The 26,226-nt window shown below is 47.6% G+C and overlaps 1 protein-coding gene across 31 annotated transcripts in view; it reads right to left on the minus strand.

Moving 5' to 3' along the window:
• Positions 1–26,226, minus strand: part of CELF4 (CUGBP Elav-like family member 4) — a 697,876-nt gene that overhangs the window by 12,034 nt on the left and 659,616 nt on the right. For 8 of the 31 annotated variants that reach the window (XM_066616550.1, XM_066616554.1, XM_066616548.1 and 5 more), the window contains 4 exons: positions 23,566–23,715; positions 16,089–16,154; positions 11,942–12,022; positions 5,542–5,625 (listed from right to left, as the gene is read on the minus strand). In XM_066616550.1, the coding sequence (XP_066472647.1) occupies positions 5,542–5,625; positions 11,942–12,022; positions 16,089–16,154; positions 23,566–23,715 (381 nt within the window). Of the gene's footprint in view, positions 1–5,481; positions 5,626–11,941; positions 12,023–16,088; positions 16,155–23,565; positions 23,716–26,226 lie in introns of all 31 variants that reach the window. The other 23 variants (XM_066616565.1, XM_066616567.1, XM_066616563.1 and 20 more) reach the window with 6 other exon arrangements.

Consider the following 26,226-nt stretch of genomic DNA (forward strand, 5'->3'; position numbering starts at 1 on the left):
TCTGGTTTTTTGAAAAAGCAAAGGTGCCTCTCAGAGGCTTTCTGAGATGCAGGGAAGCTGCACCCGGCCTCCCTCTGTCTCAGTACACCTCCAGGACGCAACCAGAAGCTACATCCAATTGCTTCTGGGAGGTGAGGCCCTCCAGACACCGGTTAGGAACCCATATTGAATCAAACCTGCAGGTCCTGAATCTTTATAACATATTTTTGGACAGGTGAAGCTGCTGCCTGCTGAATTAGACCATCTGGTTCAGTCCTGCCTACACTGACTGGTGGTGGCTCTCCAGGGTTTCAGAAGGAGAAGGGTCTTCCCCAGAGCTGGCTGGAGAGGATACCGGTGACTAAGCCTGCAGGCTCTCATAAGAACAGCCCCACTGGATCAGGCCATAGGCCCATCTAGTCCAGCTTCCTGTATCTCAGAGTGGCCCACCAAATGCCCCAGGGAGCACCCCAGATAACAAGAGACTTCATCCTGGTGCCCTCCTTACATTCCGACATAGCCCACCTCCAAAACTAGGAGGCTGCACATACACATCATGGCTTGTAACCCGTAATGGATTTTTCCTCCAGAAACTTGTCCAATCCCCTTTTAAAGGCGTCCAGGTCAGACACCATCACCACATCCTGTGGCAAGGAGTTCCACAGACCAACCACATGCTGAGTAAAGAAATATTTTCTTTTGTCTGTCCTAACCCTCCCAACACTCAATTTTAGTGGATGTCCCCTGGTTCTGGTGTTATGTGAGAGTGTAAAGAGCATCTCTCTATCCACTTAAAACTTCCCATGCATAATTTTGTATGTCTCAATCATGTCCCCCCTCAAGCGTCTCTTTTCTAGGCTGAAGAGGCCCAAACGCCGTAGTCTTTCCACATAAGGAAGGTTCCCCAGCCCAGTAATCATCTTAGTCGCTCTCTTTTGCACCTTTTCCATTTCCACTATGTCCATTTTGAGATGCGGCGACCAGAACTGGACACAATACTCCAGGTGTGGCCTTACCATCCTTGGCCTCTCCTTGGCCTGTTCTACCCTGGATGGGATGTCAGGTGTTTTCAGTGCCCAGTCAAGGCAGGTTTCACTCCAAACACATCCAGACTAAAGAAGCAGATCTGAAAGCTCCACTCTGGGTTTTGGCCTGATGTTTGCTCTTGCCCTCATGTCCTGCACTGTGGAGACCCTAGGAGAGGTGCCTTCAGGTCCCTGACCTGCTCTTTAGGAGTTCCAATTACTTGCACTAAAATGTAGTTAACTAGTAGTTACAGTGTCTTCGTAGGAGCAGTTCAACTGCTAATTTAATTAGTTGGTGGCCATAAATGGGAAGGAGTGACTTGTGCACAGCACGATAGGCGATTACTTGGTACATGGTTGCCTGCATTGACTCTTTCTACCTTCAGGGATGTGCAGTGCATACCACTATACCTCTCAGTGCCCCCTAAATTTAACAAGGGTCAAGCCACTTCCGCCTTTGTCCTCCTGAGCTGGATCCTGGCCTCCCCCACTCCAAACATAAACCATGTCAACTGCAGAAACAGGGAACTCCCACAGGCTGCTGGCTGAGCAGAAGCACACAGAGCAAGATCCAGAAAGCCCATTGGAACCTGTCCATGTGAACATTTGCTACTTAACACAGTCACTCCCCCCCTCCCCCGGTAAAGCTGGCAAAAATTACAAACATGGTTAGATTGTCCGACTCTTCCAAAAGCCCCAACTCTGAAGGCCAAGCTGGCTCCGTTTTGGCCAGGGGATTAGAATTTGCACTTAGAAATTTCTGCATCAGCAGAGAAGAGGCTTGGCCACATGAAAACAGAGGCCTTTTGTGAGTTAATGCCTTGAATCACCAGCGAGCCAGCCTAATGGGAAGGCCTGGCACAACCCCAGTGAAGGCGAGAGGCGAGCAACACAAAACACAAGCTTCCTGGCCGGTGTAATCAGGCAGATTGCTACACTGGTTAATTCAATCAAGAGCCTATAAGCCTTTGGAAGTCTCTCTTGCAATACCTTCCTCTCCAGGGGTTTCTCAGTCCTTTCTACTGTGTGTGTTAATATGCCCATTTCCTAAGCCATCCACCTTGATTGTCCTGCCCTGTGCCTTGATTAAGTCACTTGTAAACACAAGTTCCTTCTAGGTGCCAGAGTGATTGTGCCTGGCCACTTCATGACGTCATCCAAACACCTGCTTTAGCTCCTCCACCCCTTCCCTTTCCTGATCTCTTAGAATTCACTTTTTCACTCCACCTTCCTTAAGGATCAGAATTCTATTGTCCAATCCTCAGCGCCTCATGAAAAGCCCTGGCTTTCCCAGCCAAAATGTGTGTCTCTCTCCTGCATCCCCAGCACGCTGTCACCCATCTTGAGCTTGCTTGAAAAAGTCACCCCAAAGTTGATGCAACGCTAGGCTGCTTGGAGCAGAAAATCACCGAGCTTCCCCAGAGCCAAAATCACTAAAGCCACCCAGAACCAGAGGCTGAAACTCAGCTACCATCACTGGGTCTGGGACCTTCTCCTTTCTCAGAAGTCAAAAGCTGCCCAAGGCAATGTAATGACTCTGGTCCCAAGTCTAGTTACACTGTCGCTCTGAACCTCTGGGTCCAGTGCTCGTTCCTGAATCTATCCTTGGTTCACCGTCAAGATTCCCAGGTAACTTGGCCCATTGACTGGAGATTGTTGGTTCTGCCTCTGCCAGAAAATTTTCTCCTGGAAAGCAAACTAAGGACAGGTGTACTTGGCCCTTGCATCCTCTATCCTACCATCCCTTTCCATGCAGCCCATGGTCAGGCACATCAGCTTAACACTTCATCTTTCCTCTCTCTCTGCCCTTGTAGCAAAACAGTCTCCCCAGTTTTGCTGCTCTTGGGCAAACCCTTCTCATTTCTTCATGCCTATTCACAGGTTTTCTCGATCCCACGCCCAGATTGTCCCAGAGCTGGTTCTATCCCAGAATTCCAAGAGATCCTGGGAAATGCAGCAATCAGCATAGACGCTTGGTCACGGGAGCATGTTTCCTTGCCAATTCCCCCCTTCCTGACATTGTGCTCTCCCTTCTCCTAGTGTCCAGAGCAGCACCAGTATCCTAGGTGACGAGGATACAGAAGGTACAGCTACTGCGTTCATGGAATCATAGAGTTGGAAGGGACCTAATAGTTCATCTAGTCCAGGGGTGCCCAAACCCCGGCCCTAGGGCCACTTGCGGCCCTCGAGGCCTCTCAATGCAGCCCTTAGGGAGCTCTCAGTCTCCAAGGAGCCTCTGGCCCTCCAGAGATTTGTTGGAGACCACACTGGCCTGACACAACTGCTCTCAGCGTGAGGGCGACTGTTTGACCTCTTGCGTGAGCTGTGGGATGAGGGCTCCCTCCACTGCTTGCTGTTTCACGTCTGTGATGCAGTAGCGGCAGCAAAGGAAAGGCCAGCCTTGCTTTGTGCAAGGCCTTTTATAGGCCTTGAGCTATTGCAAGACCTTCATTCATTCATATAAGTTCATCCTCAATATATTCATTTATGTAAACTTATGTAAATTTATTCAAATTTTAAATGTAAATTAATTCTTTTTCCCCCAACACAGTGTCAGAGATACGATGTGGCTCTCTTGCCAAAAACCTTGGAAACCCCTGATCTAGTCCAACTCCCTGTCTGTAGCAGGAAATCTTCCTAGAGCATTTCCAGCAGGTGCTTCTGAGCCTTTGCATGAAGATTCCCAGTGAGGGAGAATCCACCACCTTCCTCGGCAATCTGTCCCACTGCCAAACCGTTCTGACTGTTCAGGAATTTTTTCCTGATGTCCAACCGAAATCTCTTCTCTTGCAGTGTGTACCCATTGGATCTAGTTCTGCTTTCAGAGGCAGCTGAGAACACATTTGTCTCTTCTTCTATCTGACAGCCCTTCAGGTATTTGAAGAGAGCTATCATATCCCCTCTCAGCGTTCTCATCTCCAGGCTGAATGTACCAAGTTCCCTCAACCTTTCCTTGTAGGGTTTGTTCTCCAGCCCTCATCATCCTTGTTGCCCTCCTCTGAACCCACTCCAGTTTGGCTGCAGGTCAAGTGCTGCTTGACCTGCTTTTCCCGGTCATGATGATTGCAAACAACCCCTTCAATAAACTCTGTATGCTTTTCAGTTAGGCTCCTTCATCTCTAGTACCAGTCTGGGGGGTGGGTGCACCAGGGCCAATGGTCAAAGTTCCCTGATTAACATGTGTGCTTGAGGGAACATGTGGAGTGGTAGCCACATGTCCCAGAGCACGTATGGGAACAACAGTTTTTTGACATCTGATCATGAATTGGGATAAAATGTCTTTCCATGCTGATACATCAGGACACACAGTGACGTGCATATCACCACATTTCTATATTCTGTCCATGTTCCCCTCTCCCCATCTTAGACCTCTTTCAGCTCCTATGATCTGTTTCATATTAGTCAAATGCACGCTTTGGTTTAAACCCTTTTCTGAAGATGCTTCATAATCATTGTTTTGAACTGAGTCAAAATTCAGAAGAATTCTGGTAATGGAAAGACCAAAGTAATGGGGAAAAAAAAGTTCTGTTTACCATATACACATATGTACAAATAGCTCACCAAGGGCTGACAGTGACCACACTGGATCATTGAAATCAGTGTCCTTTTGGAGACCATTCTACGTACAGGAACATTGTGTGCATGGGTTTTCAGATGTGGCTGGACGAGGAGGCTGAGCAACCCTACTAGACCATAAAGTGGGACTGTCCATTTGGCCATGCCAAGGAGACAAAGGGCTGAGTGGCTGTTTCAGGACAATGGCAGGATTGAGAGACATGAGCTGATGGCAGCAGATGGATGAATGGTGTTGGAGGAGGCTCGCATCACATAACAATATAGCATCCATGACAGTTAACAGCAGCGCAAGGGGGAGGAGGATGGGGACAACCTGCAGAGAATTCAAACACTAGATTCACATGCTCACACTCCAACACATGCACTTTTATAATAAATAAACCTGAAGCCAAACCCTTCCATCTCCGGCAAAAGGAACAGACTCTTGGCTTATATAAACCCCCACTGCTACCCAACATCTCCCAGCACCTGAGGACTCACACCCTGAAAAACAGCTCCTCTTTCCATCTTCCCGACCTCTGATTTTTCGCTAATCTTTTCTGTCCCCACCTGCTGCCCTAATCTGATTTGCCCCCCCCCCAAAGACCAACCATTTCCCATTCCAAGCAGGATTTGGGATTCTGCCCCAACATAACCTGAAGTCAGCGATCCTCTCTGTAGCAGGGCATACAGTTCTGAATATTAGACAGTGAGAAGGGAGCGGGTGGAGGTGGGGGGGCAGCGGTGGATTAGGGGGGAAAAGTATGTCAACAAAGGTAAATTGAGAAAAAAAAAAACCAGCTAAGTAAAGTTACAAAAAGTATAGCAGTTTGGAAAAAAATAAAAATAAAAAACGGTAAAGGCAGGTTCAGAGAAAGTTCCTTTCCTGGATGAAGCTAATTGTTTTGTTATCTTTACCCACCAAAGCATTTACTTTGGTTTGTCGCCCGATCCACAAACACTTTCGAGGAGATGACATTACCGAATGGCAGGAACATCTGCATCAGCTCAGCGTCCCCAAACTCCTGGGGCAGATGGTAGATAAACAGGTTACAGCCCTCGGGTCCTGCAGAGAAGACGGGGGAGAGAGAGAAAAAGTTCAGGAGCCCAGAGTGAAGGAGAATATGGGAGACACAGACACAATGTTTTCCCCATAGGCTTAAAAAAATCTCTCCCCAACACAGGTAAATGAGCATGCCAGGGCAAAGGGTTCCAGAAGAGGCATTTTTCTCGACATGCTCATGTACTGGGAAGATTTTTTTTCTGCAAGGGAACATTCACAAAAGACTTCCCCTCCCTTTGCACCCTTTGCACGACATCTGTCCAGGAGGAGTTTCAGCACTTTATCCTGCTGTTAATGTAAATTGGTCCCCCAATTATTTCATGTGGCAACACCACTTTGGCCTAATGGGGTCCTGCAGGGTCCCACCTTGTCCCCAGTGCATCTGAACATCTACACAAAACTACTGGGAGAGGTCATCTAGGGTTTTTTTAAATGAAATAACAGATACGTACAGAAGGATTGATGCCTTGCCACACAAGCTGGCCACTATCTCCATACCCCTATTTAACTTCTGGGGCTGCTGCAGGCTTGGTGGGCATGGAGCCCAGTGCAGTGGCATAGCTAGATGGGGTGCAAAGCACTAAGTTTTGCAGCGAGCCTCACCACACTGTGCAAGGGGCCCACCCTCTTCGGAGGCAGGCGTAGGCCTCGGTTTTGCTCCCCCACCTGGAATGTCTCCTAAGGGGAGGAGGAGCGGCCCTTTACATTATTGCAATGCGCTCTACGTGGGGCTGCCCTTGAAGACGGTCCGGAAATTACAACTAGTACAGAACGCGGCTGCTCGTGTGGTTGCTGGGGCACGTTGGTTTGACTCTGTCGAGCCATTGCTCCGGTGGCTACACTGGCTGCCAGTTCTGTTCCTGGCCCAATTCAAGGTGCTAGTTTTGACTTTTAAAGCCCTTTTCAGCTCGGGTCTGGGGTATTTGAGGGACCGCCTCCTTCCCTACAATCCTGCCCATGCTCTTAGATCATCGGGGGGGGGGCCTTTTGACTGTGCCGCCACCAAGAGATGTGAGAGGGGCGGCGGCCAGGAAGAGGGCCTTCTCAGTGGTGGCCCCCGAACTGTGGAATACCCTCCCCTTAGAACTGAGAACTGCTCCCTCATTGCTAACGTTTCGGCGTGGACTGAAGACCTTTTTATTTCAAAAAGCTTTTAATTGTTGACAGGCTGGCTGGCATTCTTGCTTTTATATGAAAATCCACGGGGTTTGTTTGTTTTTAGATTTTTTAATTATGTAAATTGTTAATTGTTTTTAATGTATTTTTTTTTAAGTGTTGTAAGCCGCCTTGTGTGCCCATTGGGCAAAAAGGTGGGGTATAAATTAATAAAATAATAATAATAATAATTACATGCTGTGCTGAGGTTTCCTGCAAAACTTAGTGATATGTACCCCCTCTAGCTACACCACTGGTCCAGTGTCTGCAGGGCAAACAAGGGTTTGCCAAATGCTGACAGTTGCCATGTGGAATGATTTTAGACAGCCTCTGTTTGATGATCACAATATGTATACTGGCACCCTAGTCAAGAGAAATAGAAATGGCAAAATTCCCCCCAGTAGTCCTGGGAAAACAATGAAGACCATTCAGCATTATTATGATCATTCAGGTCATTCTGTATCATTAAGATAAGGTGGGAAAACAGCTTATTCCATCAACATAAACCCAGTCATAAAACCCGAACCTGCCATGCAACCCTCCACCCTGACATTTGGTGTGGTGTAACGAGGTCACAGCCTTCAGTGCCCCTCCAAATGCTGCACACATTTGTTGAGAAATGATAGTCACAACAGTTTTAAAACAGCGATTTTCAATTTTTTTCATCTCATGGCACATTGATAAGGTGCTAAAATTGTCAAGGCGCACCATCGTTTTTTGACAATTGACAAGACACACTGCACTGCAGGTGGGAAGGCCATCCTCCAATGGCCCCACTAAGAAGTGAAACTCTCCCAAAATCCCGTGACACCCCTGCAGACCATTTGTGGCACACCAATGTACTGCAGCACTGCAGTACTGGCTGAAAATTGCTGGGTTAAAATCTTGCCAGAATGCTGGGGCCCCCTCCCCTCTGCCATGGCCCAAGAATCATTTTTGGCGACTCAGTCCACACTTGTAGCACTGCGCCCCTCCCACACAGACACAACAATCCCATCCCTTTGGTGCGTGTGAGTGACCTCCTAGACCAGCCACTTTCAACCACTGTGCCTAGGCACATTGGTGTGCCACAAGTGGTCCATAGGTGTGCCACAGGAATTTGGGGGGAAGGTCATTCCTTAGTAGTGCCAATGGGGGATGTGAGCCCCCCACTGGCAGCATGGTTTCCGGGGAGAATGAAGCAGCTTGGGACTTGCGCCACCTCAAGAGGTTTATTTTGTAATAAATTTGCTTTGTACTCTATAGTTATTTTTGACATGGCCTGGGTCCTCTGGGAGTCTGGGCCCTAGGGATTTTGCCCTCTGCCCCCCTCTTCAGGCCTGCCTGTGGAGGTTGCCTGTCCACACACCCTAAAGGAAAAGGGGCACAGATCCCACTTTTTCCCCACAAGGAGGGACATGTATAGCAATGCCATGCAAAGATACTGCAGGGCCCTAATTGATCTTGCTTTCTGGACAGGAAGTCAGCCTGTTCGTGGTGGCCAATCCATGAATGTGATTGCGTTCATGGTGTCAAATGCCAGAAAGCTTCTTTCTAATATTCCCCCTCAGTCTAACTTTGGAAAATTCAAGTCACACAAAAGACAAGGCACAAGAAGAGATTTCAACAGGTGCATGAAATAATTACATGGGTCAATGTGGGTCTCCATTGTTTTTTGAATTAATGATTTGAAACATGTGTAAGGATTTCCTGAACTTGTTCAAAGATTATATCAGCCTGTTTTAGTTGAAATAAAGCCTCTGCTTTATGTTTTGAACTCAGGACACATGGGGACCCAGAACTTCAGAGGAGTCCTGCTGCATCAGCCCATCTAGTCCAGCATCCTGTTTCCCATAGTGGCCAACAGATGACTCTAGGAAGCCCACAAGCCAGTCTGCAAGGCAACAGACCAGTGCTCCCTCGAAGGGGTTCTTGATGGTGCACCTTTGGTAGCTACACAGCATTGCGACAGGTTGCAACGCTGTCTCTGGATGTTTGGTGCTTATGTCATCAAATCATTGCTGAACTTCTGGGTTGCTGAGCTCCACGCTGTGGGGTCATGCACCTTAAAGGGAACTGGAACCAACCTCTAGTATTGCTTGTCCGCTCACAACTGGTATTCAGCGGAACATCACCTCGGAAAGAGGACCCACTAATCCTGCTGATACAGCTAACCTCATTTGCCCTGTTCTTTCTTCCCCAAGATCAGCATCAATAACAAAGATCACCCTTCTCACATTCCAGCTGGTTATAGCAGTGGAAGAGATGGGCTAGTATTCCTCACCTCATCACTTGGCTGCTATTTGGCTTTAGATCAGTCACCTCACTGGTTTTCTACCCGTGCATAATATCTCTTGGAAGTTCTAGAACCTGAATTGGCTGCTTCTGTTCCTGGTCCATTTTCTCCTTTGTATCATAGTGGTTAAACTGTAAGTCAACAGGGCAGGGCCTGTCCTGGTTTTGTACTTTATGTCAAGCACTTAGAAAACTGGCAGGAGCTGCTGCATTTTCATGTGTTTTTAAAATTGATGTCATACCAGGAGCATGGTGAGAAGGCACGACTCTAAATATGAACACCTAGAAAAGTCCTGAAATGCTAATATCAGGTTCCATAGCAAGCCCATAAATGTAGACACATTTTGTCCTAATAGTTTTGAGTACAGAATTTGAGATCACCTGGTACAGAATTTTGCATTTAAAAAGGAGCTCTATTTTCTTACCCTTCACTATGCCCTATTTGGAAGTCATTGTAGTGACCCAGCAGAGCAAGGGTTAAACCATTCACTCCCCATTGTGTGAGAGGGGAGAGAATAGGGATGTACCATGTAGAAGAGAAGGATTTTTTAATGTTCTCGCTTTCTTCATCAGGGCATAATTATAGTGTCATAACACAGCAAATTACAACTTTGCCTTTCCCTTTAGAGAGAGGAGTTCACGAAGGTGCTCTCCCCCCCCTTTTATTGGCCATTACTCATTCCCTTGGCTGGCAGGGGTAGTTCGCCGAGTCAGGATTCTGACAGATGCCCATTTAAAGCTCATTAAAATTCCCGGCCTCGGAGTGATTGAAGGCACTTTCTCCCTCCACATTTTCTTTTTGGATTAATGGAAAATGAAGCTCTGATGAAGACTTGCTAAGCAGAATTTTCCCCACTACTTTGCTAAAAAGGAATGGCCAAACCGTTGCATTGTGTGGGTCTCCCAGGTGCCACAAGGTTGTGGTGGAATTTATTCCAGTATGGGAAATGGGGATGGTTTCCATATACTTGGACTAATTAACTAATTAACGCCCCCCACTGCCTACACAGTTAAATACAATGGATTATAGAGTAAGAACCATGAAGACCTTCCAATCCCTTCCCAAGGCGAGGTGGAAGCTTCTATGTTGACTTCTACTGAACGCAGCACGTCCACCGGCAAAAGAGTGAGCTTGTCACACTGCCCCCAAAGAGCATGACATTTCCAATGACTTATGAACATGTGTCAGGCCACACCATGCAAAACCCAAGAAGCTCTGGGGTAGGGTGGAAACATTTCCTGATGGCTCAGAAGTGTGAAATGGGAATAGAAACTGCTTTTCCAGATATGTGAAAGCGAAGGCTCACTTGGACCAATATGACCGTGTGATCATTCTTCATATCAGGGGTGGGCTGCAATTCCCTTGTCTATACAATTGTTAAAGGTCCAGGTTTAGGATCCCTAAAGTTGAAAGTTTGTCCACCCCTGCTTTATGTGATCAGCTCTGTGGCCTGCCATTGAGTCCTTGATCTGAAGCACAATGAAGAATGCCCAATTCAGAGGGGTTGGGGGGCTGAATCCTTGGTACATAATTCTGTTCCAGTGTGAAGTCCCTAAACAGTCTCTGGATCAGGGGTGCTCAATAGGTGGATCGCGATCTACCGGTAGATCGCGAGGCAAAATGAGTAGATCACGGAGCCCTGTCTCTCCAAACTGTTAATATGTCAGTTTCGTCTAGTGACTAGACGAAACTGACATATTTAGCTGACACTAAACTGACACTGAAACTGACACTTTAGCTGCTCTTCAGGCATGCAGCAACAAAACTGACGAAACTGACTAGACTCTAGCAGGGGCTCCATACATTAAAGGGGGTGTCTGTCAGATGCTTCCTTCCCCCCTGGTAGATCTCCGGGCCTTGCTGGGTTTCAAAGTAGCTCTCGAGCCAAAAAAAGTGTGAGCACCCCTGCTCTGGATGGTCATGTCTCCTCAGCCTCTTTTCTCCATTTGTAAAATAGGAATATTCATGGCCTGTCACAAAAGGCTAGCATGAGAATTAGCTGATTTCTTTTGCATGTTTTGCATATTTGAAAATGTGACAGACATCCGAAGGAATAATCAGAGCAGAAATGTTCTTATTTTATATCAGACTTCTGCGTTTCAACCCATAGTTTGGTGGTTCTCATCAAAAGTGATTCTATATCTTCATCAGAGAGGAGGAAAAGAGTTGGGGCCTGGTGGTACTTCTCAGCAGAATGGATGATGCTGACTGACTTGTGACGACCCTCTTGGCTGAGAAGGACACTCGGGCAACAGGTTCCGTTAAACAGTCAGAACCTCCATTACTAGTACTACTACCTCTGCTGCAGGGACGTATGGTGGGTGGGGTGCAGGTGAGGCAGAGAAGCCCTTCAAAAAGCACCACCACTGTATGAGGAGGCATGCAATCCTGCATGTGGGTTGTGAGTGTTTGCACGCCTCATACAGAGGTGGCGCTTTTTGAAGGACTTCAGTGGGGAGGCTCTGCCTCACCTGTCTCTCCACCTACTGCACATCCCTGCTCTGCTGCTACTACTACTAGTTAACTTGTTGCCAAGGGTGTGTGCGTGCAACCAGTATCAGGACCTTGGCATGCAGAGGAGGAGTGCTTAATTAACCCTTTCCTTTTGTGCTGAGTTCCTAATGAAAACTACATCCTCCAAGCTGCTATCAGCCCTGGAAGCTTCCACTGGTACCCTTAGAGTGAGAAAACAAAAGGATGAAGAACTGTTTGAACCTGCTTCGTTGTCCTCAGTGCACACAGCAGGTGGGCTTGCAAGCCACGTTGGGCCCAGTCAGTCTTTTTGATCAACCGCCAACCCCCTGCTTTGTCCTCCTCCACTGCCTGCAGCCTTGCCTTTTTATCTATTTCCTGGGGGACCGCTGATATTGTGTTAACTCACAGACTCACCTTCTCTCTGTTGCTGCGGGATCATGGGAGGCGGCTGTGGGAAGGCTTGGCTTATCTGGCCATATGCAGCGGGGTAAGCAGCTATTGAAGAAAGAGGGGAAGAGAAAAAGGAGATTTCAGCATCCTTGCCAGACTAGAATGTCTCTTCATAATCACTTGCCCCTCCCCCGAGCAAGAATCAAGCTATTAGGCCATGGGGGGTCCCTAACAACATGGGACTCAGAATGACTCTTTATTCATTGGCACAACAGCTCTTGGGTTTTTGGACCTAGTTTCTGTTCACACATGCATGCACCACTCAAGTCTCAGTATGTGTTTAGTCCATTGAAAAGCACAGAGTCCAAAATGAAGGTGTTATTTTGTGATGTGTGAGCTATGACGGCCTTTCACAAATGTCAATCACGGTGATGATGCAGTAATTAAATGATGAGCGTGCATGTGGCAAGGTAGCCCGTGGCATAGTCACTTGTGCAGTTCAGATCACACCGGAAATACGCCATGAATGAGAGATCCACAACTCTTTTGCACGTTTTCAGAGCTCCAGGCAGGCAACACTGAGGGCCCAGTGAATGGTCTGGGAGAACACTGCTGAAGACCTGATCCAAGACTGGTTCAGAGACCACTGGAAGTTCTGCACAAGTAGCTCTGTACTCGCTAAGTTCAAGAGAGCTTCCAGTTGTGGTCCTACTTTCATTTATTATACCCCCTTCTAAAAGGAAGAATGGGGAAGGGATATAATATATGAAAGGACATTGATCAAGCCTTTAGGGGTTGTGTTCAGCCTAGTAGGAAACAAGTTGGGCATACTGTGTGTCTGTAAATTTAGATGCTATGCACCAACATGTTGCCTCTTACCTGAGTACCACTGTCCTGCATGAGCCAGTGATTTGGCTCTAAGGAAAGGCAGACCCAGAGGCAGGAAGTCTGAGTAAACATACCAGGCAGTAGGGGTGTGTATTTTTCTCATAATGAATGGGAAAAATGAACCACACAAAAGACTAGTAGCCCATGAAGTGAGAACCAGTGTGGCAGAGAGGAGCTGTTTGAATCCATGTGCTCATTTGAACTAAGGCCTCTCTAAATGATACCAACAACATCTAATTATTTTTACACAGGAATGAGTCATGGGGGAGTTGAGGTGGGTTCTTGAGGTGCAATAGGGAGGAAATCTCAAGTGATAATGGAGCTAAATGAACCCCAATATCACATCAATTATCTATTCATGATATGAGAGTATCATTTAGACAAGGTCTAACCTGTCAATATCTTGTCAACCAACTTTCCCATTGCAAAATCTGATTCCAAGCCCACTCCCAAATCTGGATTTCTTGGTGCCATTTGAAAGGGTGGTAGGGAAGTAAACCATGAGGCATGGGTGGAACATGAGAGAAGCCCAGAATATGATTCAGTGTAGAGTGTCAATGATCCAGAACAGCAATTTTCAACGCTTTTTCTTCTTATAGCACATTGACCTCTGTGGGTCTTCTCTATGGTCTTTGCCTCTTGTGATGTCATTTCTGGATCTCAGGAGACTTCCGGTTTCTGCTGCTCTGTTTGTAGGGCAACTGTCTCTAGTAACAAATTGCCTGTCCCTCTTCCTCTGTTGGCAGAGGAATTCATTACTATGGACACTTGCCCTACAAGCAGAGCTGCAGAACCTGGAAGACTTTTTCAGTGATTTTCAGCTGCTGTACTCCAAACTTCTGCGGCACACCTGCAGACCTTTCGTGGCACACCAATGTGCCAAGGCACAGTGGTTGAAAATTGCAGAATTTAGTTCTGCAAACTTTTAGAAAGAAGCAAAAAGGAAAAGGAATGACTTCAGGCCTCAGACCATTAGTACAGGAAACCGTAGGATCAAAGACATCAGTTTTAAGGCATGCTCCACTACAAACCAGATCTGAACTGAGGACTCCTTGGAAGCCTAACAAGAAGGAAGAAAGGGCAAATGTGCATACCAAGGGGTTGATGAAGGGCTCAGCTGCTACCCATTTGTCAAAACCTCACACAGTAAGGGGCAGGAATTAAAACACCAGCAAATAAAGTCTTTCATAGTGAATTAAGGATAACACAAGATGGCAGCTACTCTTGGTAGGAGCTGGTGACCACTTTGGTTACCATAGGAAGCAAATATGGCAGTCACAGCAACAGGAAGGACATGTTTACCATTCAGAATACAACCCTGAACATGGCTTTCTTGGGTAGCAAGTCCCATTAATAGAGGTTTTGCTTCTGGTGAGTAAGATAGGACTACAGCCTAAGTCTTACTGAACACAATGGCATACTTCGGGGTAAAGTAAATAACACCATTTTCAAACACCTCTATCTCTACTCATTAAACTTAATTAGATTGAGTAGACATGCCTTTTGAGTAAACATGCCTAGGATTGGGCTGTGAGAATCACTTTAAAGTGTATTTTTTTGTACATGATGCGGGGGTATTGAATGTTCCCATCGAAAAGCACACAAGAATTACTTGTTTGAAAAGACCCCCCAGTCAAAGCCCGTGAAAAGCTTGCATACCAGGCAGAAAAATCCTACTAGCCTTCTTTCATGCCAGAGGGGGAAGCTTTCTCTTCCTAAATCTACTATTGTTTGACTGATTTTGTTTCAATCTGGGGTCTATATTTCTGCGAAACGCTGATATTATTCACCGACCACGCAGAGAGGTCTATTCACGGAAATCAGGATCTTGAGAAACTCAACACATTTCATTAACAGCACTCATTGGAACAACTTGGAGAATGAGCGTTGGTCCCACAAAGTGATCTCTTTGGAAGTTGGCCCAGAAAGAGCTCCGTCTGGCTCAGTGCTCGGCTGACGGATCTTTCCAAGTGCAGAGGTGGTTCTTTATCCTCAATGGATAGTTTAGGCTACCTTTTCTTGATCCCTCAAGTTGCTATCTCTTGTTGAAACACGTCAAGCTTTTAGTATGTGACCCCAAGACAGGAACTCGCCTCATGTTCAGAATGCGCAGGGCCTCCACCATAGGCTGTGATCAGGGTGGTGGAAAAGTCAGTGCCAAGATAACCTACGTATTAACACAGAAGGCTGCCTTATATGAGTCTGACTAGTCATCTGTCTAGCCCAGTGCTGTTTGTGTTCAGTAAGCCCGTTGTGTTCAGTATGACTTCAGCTGTAATCCAATCTTAGTCGCCGGAAACAAACACCTCTAGCTATAGTCCCTACTCAACCCAAGTTCTACACTAAGAAAATCTTTGTTTCTAACCCATTCAAATTAAGCAAACCAACCAAACAGCATGTATTTGCTTATTTTGCATCCTCAATCCTGCTAGCTAAGAGGCAGGACATGGAATTACTGAGACCACAGAAGCTGTGCCCATTACCTGCGGTTGCAGAGAATCAATATCTTTCCAAGCCTGTCTTTACAGCCATCAGCATGGGGACGTTTTTCTTGGTATAAAAATAATAAACAATGAAAGCTGCAGCTCTCAGAATGCTAAATTCAGTGCCTGGTACTTGATTCCTCACCCTTTTTTTTTGGAGGGGGGGGTCACTTACACAACATTGTGATACTCACAGTATCACAGTATTGTGATACTTCACCTAGGATGCTTAAGATAGGGCTTACCCATGCCATTCCATAGGGGATTTGGGGCGCAATTCAAACAGTATCCTAGACCGGCACAAGTCCCTTGTGGGAGGGACTGGCCCCAGGAGGGGGGCAGGACCAGGATCTGGCACTTAGGCTGGATCCGAACCCCCCTCCCAAAGTAGCCCAGCCTTATACTGTGCTGCGTGGATCTGTGCCAGCTCTTTAGGGGCAGCTGCTGTGTGACATGGGGTAAGGGGAATGAATTCCCTTACTCCGAATTGCACTGCCACCCAGTCCACCCCTGCTGTGGATGGACTGCAGGCCAGCTGGCTGGCCTGTTCCAGGGCATGTTAGGACTGGGCTGTTGATGCTGTTGAATTAGGAACATTGAGTAACCTCCAGAGTTCCTCTCCCTCTGAAACAAGCAACTCAAAAAAGAAAGGCCTTGCAGAGTGACTTTTAGGCCCCATTTTGTACTTGGCGATTCCCAGATCCAAGGTATGCACACACAGCACCGGTTATGAAGGGCACCCACATATAAGGGGCATCAGAGAAAGGAAAGATTTATTGGGGGAAAGTGTCAATACTAACGACCTGCATACTGCTGCACTCCAGCGTAGGCTTGTTGCAAGGGGTCGGCTGCAGTGGGACTCTGTGCTGTGAAGACACAAGGAGAAAGAGACGGGGTTGTTAAAGGCACCCAAATTATCCTGGATTCTCCAGGGTACAAAGCACAAAAGCGCATTTCAGTTGGATCCATTTCCTTACAAAACCAGGAATGTTGTGTGCCTGGAAGAACTGCCACCTGAGTTATGGGTTTCATCCAGTAGCGTAGCTAGAGGGGTGCAAAGCACTAAGTTTTGCAGGGAGCCTCACCGCAGTGTGCAAGCAGCCCCTCCCCCTTGGAGCCAATCTGGGTGGTGGGGGCAAAATGGAGGCAAATGGCTCCAAGGGGCTCCAAGGGGGATTGGCTCCAAGGGGGAGGGGCCGCTTGCACACTGCGGTGAGGCTCCCTGCAAAACTTAGTGCTTTGCACCCCCTCTAGCTACACCACTGGTTTCATCTTTTCAGTAGAGTTCAACACATGATTTTGAATGTCTAGATCTGCTAAGCGAAAGACCAATATGCTTTCCCTCTTTTCTGTTGTCTTTGTTCCCAGGATTTTGCAAGCTCAGAATAACATCTATTTATTTCTTTGTTTACAAATTTATACCCCGCTTTTTCTCCCTAACAGGCATTCAAAGCGGCTTACAAAAATCATAAAAATATAAACATTATAAAGATATAAAATATTTAAAAAAATAAACATTAAAATCTCCTAAGGCCAGGAAACATCCTAAAAATCTCATTAAAAGCCAAAAGCAAGAAAAAACCAGCAGCAAACAACAAAGCTTAGGCCCATAAAACTAATCAGCATAAAACCCCCAAATATCCATATTAAAAACTCTGAACCTCAGAAGGCTAGTGTATAAAGAAATGTCTTTAGGTTCCTCTGGAAAAGCATCTAAGGAGGGAGTAGATAGTAAATGGAGAGAGGAGGAATTCCATAGACTCGGTGTCACCATGGAGAAGACCCTATTGGTGATGCAGGCATGCCTAATTTCTAACTTCTAGTTTTGTCAAATATACATGGGTTGGAAGTTGTTGTATATTAAAAAAATAATTAAAAAAGAACACCAAAATTATGTGCATAGAAAAACGTTTTTTGCTTGCAGAAATTAGGTTTCCAGGGGCCCATGTCTGGCTACTGAATGGTTCCCCAGAATGCTGGGGGCAAAGAACAGAGACAAAGATATTGCATCAAGACCTACCTCTTTGGGTTTGTGTTTGGGCTTAGGATGAATCATACAGAATAAATAAACAGCAGAATAAATAAACAGAATAAAGCAGAATAATATAATAATATATATAATATAATAATAATTATTATTATAATATAGTAATATAATAATAATATAATAATAATAAAGCAGAATAAATAAACAGCAGAATAATCTGCTGCACCTGCTGCTGTGCTACTCACAGCTCTGAAACCCCAAACCCCCCACTGAGACACGTGAGAGGCAGGATTAGCTCAGGTGTTTCCAAGCAAATCTTCACAGCCTTGAGTGTTGGGCTCCTTCTGAAGGGTCTATTTTAACCCTTTTAGGGCACAAGTCTAACTAGGTCTACTCAGAAGTAAGTCCTATTTTGTTCAATGGGACTTACTCTCAGGAAAGTGTGGTTAGGATTGCAGTCTGAGGCCACTTCGGAACCTGGGCATTTCACCTGGGCTTGAAATGGGTCAGACACAGGGCAAGACCCAGGACTGAGGGGACCCTTGGCAAGGCGATCTCTGGCGGGGTGAATCCTGCCTGGGTGGGTCACTCTCCCTTCATCGTGGGGGCAGACATGGGTTTACTCCATGTTTGGTGGGCCAGCAATAGCACTGCAGCTGCGGCTGTTGCTGCCTGCCAGGCTTTTTCATCCAGAATGCATCACGCAGCACTGTGGCACCACGTGGGGCATGGCGGGGGGGGGGGTGAGGAAGAATACGATGGGGAGCATCACGACTAGATGATACCTTGATGGCTGGAGCCTTGCTGCTGGCCTGCCAAGAATGCAATAAGCTCACTGCCATGATAAGGGGAGGAGGACCCACCTGTCCAGTGGCTCCCACTTGCTACAGAGCTGGGCTTAGTCCTCCCAAGGGGCCAGGCAGGTATCAACTGTTCTACCCACCCACCCACCCACGGCTGTGCTGAAGCTGGCCCTCATCAGAACTCCATCTCTGACAACCCAAAATCTGAGAACTGAAGCCACTTGTTCTGCAGTTTGACAGCAACTCTAAAACGTACCTTTGCCATCATCCACGGGGGAGCATATCAGAGGGGCCTCTGTCTGGAAATGGGCTCACCGAAACAGGTCTCACAATAGGAGCCCTGCAGTTGCTTGCTGGTGATAAGGACTCTGCAAGCAGGTCTCCACAGCCTTGGCGTTCCAAACCACGCTTTGGATTTCTGGGTGGATACAAAAGACTCTGCCTTGCATGCCAGCCCACGGGGAGGTGGAGGGGTCCCTGCCTGGCCAAATGTCACTGGGATTCTGCTCAGGAAATGGAAGGCAAAGCCGAGCTGCTAAAATGGATGCTGTGAGTAACGGCGCTTGTCAGCTCAGGGCAAAAGCCTTTTCCCAGGGCGCCTGGCTGCGAGAAGGAAGCCGCTTCCCTCTTAATCTCATCATTTCCATATCCCAGTGGGAACCGTCCCTCTGCGTCTGGCTGCAAGGCTGTCCTGGCCAGGATGACACAATGTGACCATGGCAGATAACCTTCCATAAACCTGGAGACATAAAACAAGCCAATGACCTCCTCGACAACCATAAATATAAATTTAACGAAGGCAGCACTTATTCATTAGGCCGGAGTCAAGGAACGACTCCCAAGTCCTTCAAAGAAAGTAGATCTGTTAATGTCACTCTCCCCAGGCCTCCGCCCGGCACCAAGAAACCCCAAAGTCAGCATGACGCCAAGTGCTTCATCTCGACGTGAGCCTCAGCGGCCCTGCAGAGCTGATGGAGTTATCAAGTGACATCAAGGAAGACAGGTGTGACTGAAGGAGGACAGGCAGCTGTGCTCAAGCAGCTTGCGCCGCTCTTTTCCAGTGGGACGTGGCCACTACCAAGATATGGCTCACATGGATCAGTGGTCAAAAGAGAGCAGAACTAGGGCATACAGAAGACACACAGGTGCAATTGAGAACAGCCCCCCCCCCCGCCCAATAAGACTAGAACTCATTGTCAACCAATGATAATGATTGAGGGTAGACTCAGGATGGGAAACCGAAAGCACTTCAAACAACAACTTATAACAAACATGGGATGTGCTGCTGCAAGATGTGCTAATTGTGACTTGTTTTAGAAGGGGGTGCATCAGATCTGTGGAGGAGAAGACCTAGATTGTGGTCTACTAGTCATGATGGCTGAATGGATCCTCCAGGTTCAGAAGCCACCTGCCTCTAAATATCACTTGCCAGAGGGGCCAATGAGAGGAGAAAGCTGCTGGTCTGCTTGTGAGCTTCCTGGTGAGGTCTGCTTGACCCTGTGTCCCTTTGTTCCCTTGTCCACAGGTAAACCCTTTCTGCTCCACCGGGTCTACCAGCAATTTTGCTGGTGCAGGTCTGAGTGGACCTGGGAAGACAGAGCAAGGTCAGGAAGGGGGATAGGATATACCACCCCCTTCCCAGCCTTGACACCCCTTCTCAATCCTGTTCTCTGCCCTGTTCCTTCTCCTCCCCACCCCATTCCACCCACCCCACCTGCCCCCTTGCCAACTTACTGGCACCAGGACTCCTTTGCAGGTCACTGATGCGTGGCTGCACTCACTCACCGCTTGCAGGGGCAGGCTAGCTGCACGGAATGGCATGCTTTAAAGGTTGCTATGCCACCAGAACAAGAGTTCTGGCAGCACAGTAGGCCTGTGGGAACTGAACCTAGGGTGAGTCCAGGAAGCCTTTTACCAGGTGGTGATGCACCATGGCAGGAGAAGGAGAATTGATCCGCTGTCCCTTGGAAAGGTTATTCTGCTGCCTCTAGTGTCTTGAGCACCTTTCAGCCCTCTTCTTGTTGCCCTCTTCTTCCTCAGCCCAACTTGTCGGTCATGTCAGCAACAACACCAAATTGCGCAAAAGTTTGTAGAATGTGAAACCATGCTGGGCCAGGCCACTGGTCCAGGCCCACCCAGCAGGTGGCCAACCAGATGCCATTGGAAGCTTGCAAGCAGTGAACCCTGCAAGCTTGCAAGCAGTGAACATTTTGGAGCCAGGTGAACCCCTCTATTTTGCTCCGACCATCCAGAATGACTCTGAAGGAGAGGGTGAGGGGCCACTTGCACGCTGTGGTGCGGCTCCCTGCAAAACTTAGTGCTTTCCACCCGCTCTGCCAACAGTCTGAGGCTAAGAGGCAAAGAAGGAAGGCCCATAGCCAGGGAGACAGACCAGGGACAGACTGCACTTGCTCCCAGTGTGGAAGGGATTGTCACTCCCGGATTGGCCTTTTCAGCCACACTAGACGCTGTGCCAGAACCACCTTTCAGAGCGCGATACCATAGTCTTTCGAGACTGAAGGTTGCCAATACAAAGTACACCACTTCTCATGAGTAGGTCTTGATGCAATATCCTTGCCTGTGTTCTTTGCCCCCAGCGTTCTGGGAAACCACCCAGTAGCCAACAATGGACCCCTAGAAACCATCCTGAAGGGAAAAAGCCCAGGCTGTTCCAAACACTGACAGCTCTGACTGTCCTAAAAGAGCACAGGGTGGAAGAGACAGTGCAACTTTCAAACCCCTTCCCCTAAAATCGTAACCTTTGTAAGACCGAATGCGATGGACCCCAAAGCCAAGGACTGGTCGCCATTTTCTGCCGGCTCAGCATATTCTTTCTGTTATTGCAGTTATTGTTGTGTCTGAATGCCTAATTAATTACAACAGTAAACGCGCACTTCTTTAATCACTGCATCAGCTGTCCTAATCAATCTTCATAATACAGAATTCGTAGTATGGCACCCATGAATTTTAATCTACATAAATTTCATAGGACCTCTTGCAAGCTTGTTGTACCAAATGATATAATTATGGATATAGATTAGGCTCGAGGAGAGTGATTTAAATTGGATTTAAGCAGAAGGTGAAGCAAGCCCTCCCACTCACTCGCTTATTTATTTATTTTGATCCTGACCTTGCAGAGGTGGCTTTTCAGAGGAGACAACCATTTTGCTATAACTCCTGTGTCAATTAACTCTTAAGACAGACGAGTGGCTGGACAGAACCCAGAAGTAATGATGTTGCAGCCAAGTGGGCATATCTTGCTCACTGCTTTGGGGAATTTGTTTTCCATGGCAACGAATGCTATTGGTAAATTTGTAAGTACAGTTATGGCAGGGGTGTCCAAAGTTTTTGGCAGGAGGGCCACATAATCTCTCTGACACTGTGTCAGGGGCCGGGAAAAAAAAATTAATTTACATTTAAAATTTGAATAAATTTACATTAGTTTACATAAATGAATATATTAAAGATGAACTTATTTGAATGAATGAAAGTCTTGCAATAGCTCAAGGCCTATAAAAGGCCTTGCACAAAGCAAGGCTGGCCTTTCCTTTGCTGCCGCTAATGCATCACAGACGTGAAACAACAAACAGTGGAGGGAGCCCTCATCCCACAGCTCATGCGAGAGGACAAACAGTCACCCTCACGCTGAGTGCAGTTGTGTTGGGCCAGTGCGGGCTCCAACAAATCTCCAGAGGGCCAGAGGCTCATTGGAGACTGGGGCCGCATTGAGAGGCCTCGAGGGCCACAAGTGGCCCCAGGGCCGGGGTTTGGGCACCCCTGGTCTATGGAGAGGGGGGCTAGTCAGGGTGCAGATGGCATTTGCAGGATCTAGCCTGGAATGGTACGACTCAGCAGACTGGGGTAGATTCAGGTCCCAAGCAGTGAGCAGTTACAATTATAGCTGGAATTAGAGCAAGGATTCCAGCTTGTAGTAGTGTGGGAATTAGACCAGGAAGAACTAGCTTCAAATGAAGCTTCCTGGATATCCTAGGGAGTCTACATAATACATTGCTTTAATGGCAAACATTTTTATGGAAAAAGTGGTTCTTGAGGAATGTCATCCTTTTTTTGCACCTTTCCCAGCTCTACAAGACCCTTTTGGAGATGTGACGACCAAAGCTGCACACCACAGTCTAGATGTGGCTGTGCCAGAGCTGTAACAGACTACCCCGGCACCCTGGACAGCAATGTCACAACGTCACATGATATTGTGATGTCATTTCTAGGTTCTTCCTGGAAGAGAGGGTGCTCTCCATTGTGGCTGCTTCATGCGCCCCCTTCCTTCTCCATGGAAGCTGGGAGCCTCCAGAGAAGAAGGGGTGGGGCGCACAAAGCCGCCAGCACCACCTCCTGTGGGGAGAACCCAGAACTGACTGCCTTGCACCACTTGCGGTACCTCCTCCATAACTAGGGTGGATCCTGGGGGTAGTCATGCACCCCCACTTGGCAGAGCACTTGGGGCAAGTGCCCCTCAGGCTCCGTCCTAGTTATGGCTCTGGGTTGCACCATAGATTTGTGGAAAGAAATTAGGTTACTGGCTATTTTATTTTCATTCTCTTTCCTCCCAAGTACCCCTTGCATGAAATTTGCCTTCTTCCACAGCTGCCGCACACTGCGTAGATGTTTTCATTGAGCTGTCCACCGTGACCCCAAGATCTTTTCCTGCGCAGTCGCAACAACAACAACCCTGTAAAGTAGGTTGCAAACTAGAACAGTTTCCAAAGCGCTGTGGAGCAAGTATCTTTGTGTGAAACCAGCTTATGTTACAGGAGCAGCCACCACACTTCCCATAATTGAGGTTCCTAGAAAGTCTGACAGGGGAAACAAATCTGCTCCCTCAAACTATTCCCCTCCTGTCATTTCCTGCCCCCACATCCCACACTGGATTCTCTCAATACAGGTCCTTCTCCTTCAAGGATTTATTGTTTGAAATATAAGGTTTATAATTGAACAGTGACATTTTATGAAATGTTGTGAGCTGTTTGGGGGACTCCAGTAAAAAAATAGGATATAAATCTAAAAACCAATCAATAAGAACATAACACAAGAATGCAAGGATAGCCCCTTCTGAAATGGAGCAGAGTCAGTCCATGAAGTCTAGTGTCCCTTTCCCCACTTTGGCCAACCAGGTGCATTCTGGAAGCCCACCAGCAGGGCAGGAAGGCAAGTGACTCCCTTTGCTGTTGACCCTAGCGAAGGGTGTTCTAAACATGGATGTTGCACAAACTCCATAATGACTTGAGTCATTGAAAGAATTGTCCTCCTTGGCTTTGCCTAATCCCTTCTAGAGCCATCTCGGTTAGTGGCTGTCGCCATACCCTGTGGCAGTGAACTCCTTAAATCAATTCTGTGCAGTGTGTAGAACTGCTTTCCTCTGTTTGTCTGTCAATCAAGAAGGCAACAGGACTCTGAGTGAAAAGGAAAGCAAATCTCAAGGATAACCAGCCCCACCCATGGATTATATCAGGGTTTTCTGGTTTGTCATACCTGGGTAAGGGTGGATGCCATTTGCAAAGACGGCTTCTGCGGCGGGTTGCCCATTAGCTTGTGGCGGTAGGCCAGTGAAACCGTTCACCCCAATGGGAGATGGGATACTAGGCACTGCTGGTGCAGTGATGCCTGGAGGCGTGCTGCCACCTAGAGGAGGGGAGAGGAGGACAAAATGAAAGTGGTAAGTTGCATAGGTCAGTGACTGTTGGTGCAGCTGTCAGGTATGCCACCTACGCCCACCCAATAGCCTGCCATCTTGAGGTTTAGTTGCCCTATGCACTTGTTGCTGTTGGCTCCTTGGTCTTGGCTGAGCTTCTGGTGCAACAGAGCTGCACAAATATATACGGTTTTATGAATCTGACCCCAAGGATCTCCTCTATGGAGAACTCGTGCAAGGAAAGCGCCCTACAGGTAGACCACAGCTGCGATACAAGGACATCTGCAAGAGGGAGCTGAAGGCCTTAGGAGTGGACCTCAACAAGTGGGAAACCCTGGCCTCTGAGCAGCCCGCTTGGAGGCAGGCTGTGCAGCATGGCCTTTCCCAGTTTGAAGAGACACTTTGCCAACAGTCTGAGGCTAAGAGGCAAAGAAGGAAGGCCCACAGCCAGGGAGACAGGCCAGGGACAGACTGCACTTGCTCCCAGTGTGGAAGGGATTGTCACTCCCGAATTGGCCTTTTCAGCCACACTAGACGCTGTTCCAGAACCACCATTCAGAGCGCGATACCATAGTCTTTCGAGACTGAAGGCTGCCAACAATGACAATGATATGCATTTGACCATTTGGTCAATGGCTTATGCATTTATGTCAAGACAGAAGCAAAATGTTATGGAAATTAATCTGATGTCTGTGAATCAAGAAATAGATCCTTTGTGCAATGGGGGATTGAGCTCACATGTGTCTGGCCTGGCCCACAGCACTCTACTCACATGTTATCTCTGTGAGGGATGTTATATACAAACAAGAATCTATGTCTGTAGCACCCAACATGTGCAGACCCAGTCCTCCTGATTGCCATCACCCAGTTTTTCTGGGCAACAATCACAGAGCTCGGACCGAAAAGCATTGATTTCAGTGGGAATGGGCCTCTATTTGGATGTGACTTCCAACGTGTGGATGGCAAGCAGGCCTGTGGTTGGAGGGGGTGCCCTGGGGTGTGGGGAGCAGGAGGGCACCATGTATAGATCTAGGCCACATCTGTGCATGGCTCCAGACAGTTGTTGAAAGACAGGTGCAAGCACCCATCACCACAGAACCAGTTACATCAAAACAGGCCCACATTTGTGATATAAACAGTAGCATAGCTACGGGGGGCAGCAAAGTAAGTACTGCAGGTGCCACAGCACATAAGCAGCTCCCCCCACTCGGCATCAGAGACATTTTGGGCAGCAACATGTTGCTGTCACTCCCCCAAATGACTCTGATGGTGAGTAGGAGGAACTACTTACGTGGCACGTTGTGGTGCTTGCAATACTTACCGTGCCCCCACCTCCATAGCTACGCTACTGGGTATAAGGAAGTAACTCCTAAGTAGTCTTGGGACTGACATGTCTTTGCCAGATGGATCTCTCCTGCTGAACCACCAGCAAACTGGATCCAGAATATGCCCGTACTGCACTTTCATGGGGTTTGGTTTTCTCCGTGCAGCTTGCATTTTTGAGAAGAACTTTTCTGGACAAAGCAGTAAGAAGGTTAAAGGATGAATTCATTCCTTCAGGGCTGTTTCCTTGCAAGTGTTTTTTGCAGCAGCCTCAGAGCCACACGGTCCCTGAGTGACTCCTTAAGACAAGCCCATAGAAGCTGCCCAGCTGTGCGCATCAGGAACGGAGTGAACATGAATACAACCTCAGAGGGGAGTGGAAGAATATGATGGAAGGAAAAGGGACAGGTTTTTGAACAAAGCACCATGTGATTTCAGTTTCTCCCTAATGTGGTTGCTCTGTGGCAATTATACCAGCCTGCCCTCACATCTCTCTTCCCCAGCTGTGCCTTTCAATACTCTCGTCTTTCCTCTGCAACAGACAGCATAAGAACATAAGAACAGCCCCACTGGATCAGGCCATAGGCCCATCTAGTACAGCGTCCTGGATCTCACAGCGGCCCACCAAATGCCTCAGGGAGCACACCAGATAACAAGAGACCTCATCCTGGTGCCCTCCCTTGCATCTGGCATTCTGACATAACCCATTTCTAAAATCAGGAGGTTGCGCATACACATCATGGCTTGTACCCCTTAATGGATTTTTCCTCCAGAAACTTGTCCAATCCCATTTTAAAGGCGTCTAGGCTAGACGCCAGCACCACATCCTGTGGCAAGGAGTTCCACAGACCAACCACACGCTGAGTAAAGAAATATTTTCTTTTGTCTGTCCTAACCCACCCAACACTCAATTTTAGTGGATGTCCCCTGGTTCTGGTATTATGTGAGAGTGTAAAGAGCATCTCCCTATCCGCTCTGTCCATCCCCTGCATAATTTTGTATGTCTCAATCATGTCCCCCCTCAGGCGTCTCTTTTCTAGGCTGAAGAGGCCCAAACGTCGTAGCCTTTCCTCATAAGGAAGGTGCCCCAGCCCCGTAATCATCTTAGTCGCTCTCTTTTGCACCTTTTCCATTTCCACTATGTCCATTTCCACAGTGGCGGTGCCTTTGTTCAGTCG

This window comes from Tiliqua scincoides, chromosome 2 (genome assembly GCF_035046505.1).
Source record: "Tiliqua scincoides isolate rTilSci1 chromosome 2, rTilSci1.hap2, whole genome shotgun sequence".
Classification (NCBI taxonomy): Eukaryota; Metazoa; Chordata; class Lepidosauria; order Squamata; family Scincidae; genus Tiliqua; species Tiliqua scincoides.